Below are 5,876 nucleotides of genomic sequence, written 5' to 3' on the forward strand. Positions count from 1 at the left end.
CTATATTAATTGAAATCCAAATAAATAATGAAATTTTATTGTGTATACTTAATGTATACTTGAATTTTTCTAATATTTTATTGATGATAATATGAATTAACAATGTTCTAATAATGAGGAGCTTCCTTGTCCCACCCCTTTATTGGTGGTGGATTATGATTTGATCTTGGGAGCTCCTCTTATGGTGGCATTCCTTAGGGCTGATATGGAAGTGATTTTATTGCTCCTTGATAAGACTTCTCCTTTTGGTTTGGTTATGAAGTCTTTGTCATTTGTTCCCATTGCCTAGTTAGTGGACTGTGGGGGATTCTTGCTCATGCTTATTCTGTGCAGCTTACAACATCTTCAGCTAGAGATTCTTCCTCATCACATGAGGTGACTTTGGTTGTGGAGGTAGAGGAGGACTCCTCTTCATGTTTGAAGGAGTTAGAAAATGGTTTCTCATGAATGATCATTCGAAATTCAGGAAGATAGGTTTTCATAAATCTATTTGATTTACCATCTTTGGGATAAGGGTGTGTAGATTGCAAGGAATGGGACATGCAAAGTGTATTAGGCGAGTTGCTTTCTATTAGGAGCTTAGTTATAACTATGATTTTTGTGATAGTTGTTGGTAAAAGATTTTATTCTCTTTCAAATTTTAATCTTTTTAGCTGTTAAATATTTTATTGTTGATCAAGTATTTTTATGGTTATATTTTAATATGCTCGAATTTTAAGAATCCATTAAAGTCTATTTATCTATTAATAAAAAAATATCTGTTTTAATATTATTATTATTATTTTTTTAATAAAAGAAAGTTTAAGGCTTTTGACTTGAGCTATGAATCCACGAGGTTACAAATGAGGGACCTCATCCCTAGTATAATCAACAATAACACCCCAATAAAATTTAAACCTTAACAGCAAGAACAACAGCACTACAACTTAACTATCACACGATGCCAACATCAACATTTTTTTTAATTTATCTTAAAAACTCATAAAATCAATAATTTAAAATACAAAAAATAAAATAAAACCAATATTTAATAATTAACAGTTCTACATATACATGGTTGTAGCCACAATGCTCTAACAAACTTTTAAAAAAGCTACCAATCTTGTTTGAAAAACTGAAACAATTTCTTTCCCAATAAAACTGGAAAACCATTAAGGAACACAGATACTGCTCTTAAGGAGGTAGATTGCCTATGCCAAAAGCCAGAAATTTTTGACCTCCTTGCTATTGATCATGTACCCTCCATACTTAGAGCTCCTCTTTCTCACACCCACAGTCAGACACTCTGTATTAGCAATGCAGGCTTCAGCTATATTCTCCTTCAGGCCACTAAAAACTCTGCAATATAATTGAAGAATTAAGTTTCTACAGTTTACAATAGTAGAGAGTAGTATTTGGATTCAATTGTGTGAGGTTTGTTTAACATCAATATTTCGGATCATATTTTGGGATTTATTTTACTCTTCTAATTTTCTATTATTCTGATAATAGATCAAAAATGTAATCCGAAACATTGACATTGAACGAATCTCACACGGTTGAATTTAAAAGCTACTCTCCACTCTACAATATAATCAATTTTCAATATTAGTTAGGTGAAAAAACAATCCTTTCATACAAAGATCCCAGGAGGTATACTAAATTGGTGGTTTGGATTAACATACAAGATGTTTCTTTGTTAATGCAATAGGCATAGCTTGAAACATAAAAGGACCTGCCAAACATAGATGGTTTTTTCTGACCCACAACCAGAATGGAAGCTTCCAATTGTTTGGACCATCTCACAACTGTACTTGTCTTATCCCCTCCTTCTGAAACCACTGACTCAACCTTAACCTGTTATACCATCACCATTCATTCTTTACATGTTTTGGTAAACATCAAAACAAATTAAGACAAGAAAATCTTTGTTTCACTGACATACATACATCTGGACGCATGGATATGCAGAAAGTTTCCAGTGATTTGGTGAAAGCTAATGCCTTTTCTCTATACTTGTTCTTTTCAGCATTCTCATCAGTTTTGGACAAAAGACCATCTGCAATGAAAAACACTGCATTAATTTGTGAGATATTTAGGTTCAGAATGGATTGACATTTCAAGCAATGATTGCAATTCAAGATAAATGCTAGTAAACTGAGGTGGAAATGGATTGACATACAGTGATTTAGATGGGTCACTATTTAGTAGTGAGTCTTGACAAATCTAGTCGAGAAAAAGCATGTACACAGGAGCATGGGTGAAATGGATTGAGAATTGAAGAGGTATTTTATGCAGAGTTATAAAGAGTAGGTAAAATGATGACATTGTAAAACCTTAGAGACAAATCTAAAATCTTCATCAGGTTAAAAGGTCTAAATAGTTTTTTATTATTAAATTATAATTTGAAAAGAGTATTAATATTTGTTAGGTGAGAAAATCTGATAGTTGAGCATGTTCCAATAGCTATGATAATCTTTGTTGATTTACTGTCCAATATTTTTAATAGTTTAGCACTATTAGTTGTGAGTTCCAAGTTGTTAGTATTGATCACATAGTACTCATAATTAAATAAAGTCTATTTTTTAGATCTAAAAAAGACAAATAATGTGATGCCATATCAATACACCAATAAAACATGACTTAATGTATCATTATCAGTCTACATGTTTTCTGGGTCTTTTTGGACACCTGAACAAAAAAATGCTAATGTGGCATCATATTTGATAATGTAAACCTGAAACCTTAATCATAAATAGGGGCTCTACCAAGTAAACTAATGTAAAAACATTTAGAGCAATTCAAAATTGTAGCATATGATTTTGAAAGGCATAAAATTATGGTGCTCAACTATTAGATCTTCTCCTCTTCCTTTTCTAAGAAGAAATTGAAAATGATATATTCTATACATTTAAAGCAAGAAGAGTTGAAAAAAAAAATCACTTCAAATTATAATAAAGAACTTTCAATTATAAAGCACTCTAGCTTGTAAATGAGAATTTCTTATGTTTGAAATCCAAAATGATCAAATATAAAATAATGAAAGTTAAAATTATACATAGAAATTAATGATCAATTGAATGAAATTTTAATACAGGTAAGATCAATTCCATGATGGACATATAATATAAAATATAACAATTTTTTAAAAAAGCAATAAACATATGAATTTCTACCAAAAACCAATAGTTAATAGAATGAGTAAATGAATATTATAAAAACAATACAAAGATAATAATTTTTAATTACTTAATAAAAAATATTTTGATTTTTAAATAGATATATTTTAAAACAATAAGCATGTTCTAACACTGCTAATTCAATGACATTTTATCAATGTTGAACCTAATTCAATGACGGTGTTTTATCTTTTTGAATCAATTAAACATTTCAGATCACACTCCATAACCTATCGTCAACATAATGAACTAGAAAACAGAAAATAAATGAATAACAGACCAAGACCAATTAGATATCTCTAATTAATTCAATAACATTTTATCAAACTTAAAATCAACCCAATATCAGCCTACACAAGAAACAACTATTTGTAAGAGAAAATCTCCCCCCATGGACATGTTATCAACATTGAAATCAGCCCTATATTCAACAAAGCAAAAAAAAATACTTTCTATGAGAAGATCTCCCCACTGTGAGAGGCAGGGACCAAATTATTTCATTAAGTTGAGCTCTCATATCTTGCAATCCAAACAGGGAGCTGAGAAAAAAAACTGAAAAAATTGAGGCAACCATTGAAGTTGAGAATGAAACATTTGATATGCAGTATCTTCACAGCATTACATTTTCAAAGATTTGTTTAATTTTACTTCGCCTACCCAGTTTACCCACTAAGCCAGTGACCAAGCATATCTGCAAAAGAATCCTGTGTAAATTAAAATATAACTTACCAGCACGGGTGATAGATCCCACACGGCTCCAAGAAACCAGAGAACTATCAAGTATGTGAAGCAGTATGAGCTGGTGGGTGTGATTGACAACATGAATGAGAGTCCATTGCAGGGCTATCCTGGATTCCTTTGATTCATCAACCACAACAACTACTCTTCTGTTTCCCCCTGTTTTTGCATTCTTCTCCCATCTCTCAAGCGGGCCTTCTGAATAAGAGATGGAATAATCAGAACCATAATCAAATTCCTTAAGATTTCCACAGATGGGATTCTTGTTCCATCCTAATAGTTGTCTGAACACTGATTTGACAGGCATTATTTTCTCAGTAGTTTATCACAACTAAGTTTGCCCTTAATGAATAAGCTAATACAATTCATGGTTCATTCACCTGTATAATCCTTGTCCATGGAAGAGAACTTATGAATGAAATGGAGAAGAAGACAATGCTAAGGAGATTGCTGTTTTTGCATTAAACACGGCCTTTTTTGTCTCCATGGATGAGGATTACTTCTTCCCCTATTTGTAGCTGATTTAAACTGAATCCTGCTAATGTGGACACCGATTATTTCTGCACATTTTAATGACTACCATCTTCTCTGAGGAAGCTAACATTAATGTTCTTATCCAGATCATATGGAGATATTGTCTTCTATATTAAGATCTTCCAAGATTAGAGCGAGTCGTAGGGTCATATTTTGTAAGCCAAGTTCCATTGAAAATGAGTTAAAAACAGGTTAGGTTAGATTTGCACACCAGCTTGTGTTATGAACGATGATAGGTTTTCTATGGAGTTCTCCATTTGTATTGGTGTAGGCTACCAATGAGTTGGCTCCATTTTCATGAACTATCACAATTTCATATGGAATTTATGATTACCATTGCTGTACTGGTTGGGTGTTGTGCATTTATAATTTTGCATATCTTGCAAGACTACTTGCTCACAAACCTGCAAGTGTATATATATATATATATATATATATATATATATATATATATATATATATATATATATATATATATATATATATATATATAAGTCAATAATCATTTTTTTATTGAGAAGACATGCACGTTCCTCTTAACCCTCAAAATGCTTAGAATCTTAGTAGACAATATCAATTAGACCTTCATGAACAATTTACTCAACCTAGAATTAGATATCTTCAAAAAACCAAATAACATATCTCACCAAGAAATATAATGAACCCCAAGCCATTTTTATCATAAAGGTTAAAATAGTTAAGGTTAAAATAGTTCTAAATAGTTTTGACAAAAAGACATTGAAAAAAGAGGTGAATAAAGGACTCATAAGACCTACAAGCCACATATTTTTTTTTTAAGGTTGAATAATACTAAACCAATTATTATCAAGCTTGGTTGTCCATCTAGCTTTAGAGTCATCTACTCCTAAGGCAGTTGAGATAAACATGAAACTCATCTAAATTAGAGAGCATAACATAAAAAAATTAATAGTAGCATTTGATAATTCATCTCCTCAATTCCAAGAAAATTATCTCATAATCTTAAATTGTAATTTATTTCTACACTAGCTAATCAACACTACCAACAAAAATAATCAAATTAATAATTTATTTTTTGATGAAGGGCTACTCCACTTGACACTCACACATAAGACAACAACAAAGAATAAAATAGAAAAAATGCAAGAAGAAAACAATCTACTTTCAATTCCTTCAATAAAATGGAATTACAGATTCAAAAACTACAATGCTACAACCACATGAGCATAACTCATGACAAAGAAAATCAACCCCTTAAGAAAACTCTACAATTTAGAGCCACAATCAACACTGATGGAGCCATCCGTTGTAACCTTCGTTTCCCTCTTTATTTGACACCAATAATTACCTTAGAATGTTCTAGAAAATGTAACTATTCATTTTCTTGCCTAAGTAGATTTTTCATTTGAAAGTTGAATTTTGGTAACACAACTTTTGGGAGCCATAAGTTTTGATTAAGATGTTCAA

At 31.2% G+C, this 5,876-nt stretch overlaps 1 protein-coding gene across 1 annotated transcript; it reads right to left on the bottom strand.

Moving 5' to 3' along the window:
• Positions 1–1,099: 1,099 nt before the first annotated feature.
• Positions 1,100–4,291, bottom strand: LOC131072171 (uncharacterized). Its single transcript, XM_059221899.1, has 4 exons — positions 3,888–4,291; positions 1,929–2,038; positions 1,715–1,836; positions 1,100–1,338 (listed from the first exon to the last, which is right to left on the bottom strand). Exons 1-4 carry the CDS (start codon positions 4,201–4,203, stop codon positions 1,191–1,193), a joined length of 696 nt encoding a protein of 231 aa, XP_059077882.1. The 5' UTR covers positions 4,204–4,291; the 3' UTR covers positions 1,100–1,190.
• Positions 4,292–5,876: the final 1,585 nt, after the last annotated feature.

Source organism: Cryptomeria japonica, chromosome 6 (assembly GCF_030272615.1).
Source record: "Cryptomeria japonica chromosome 6, Sugi_1.0, whole genome shotgun sequence".
NCBI lineage: Eukaryota > Viridiplantae > Streptophyta > Pinopsida > Cupressales > Cupressaceae > Cryptomeria > Cryptomeria japonica.

Bases quoted from the DNA above. Each gene is read 5' to 3' on its own strand.
- LOC131072171 (XM_059221899.1), bottom strand. From the start codon at position 4,203: ATGCCTGTCAAATCAGTGTTCAGACAACTATTAGGATGGAACAAGAAT. The intron at 1,837-1,928 runs GTATGTATGTCA...ATGGTATAACAG, and splicing joins GCATATCCATGCGTCCAGAT to GTTAAGGTTGAGTCAGTGGT. The intron at 1,339-1,714 runs GTCCTTTTATGT...ATTATATTGCAG, and splicing joins AAACCATCTATGTTTGGCAG to AGTTTTTAGTGGCCTGAAGG.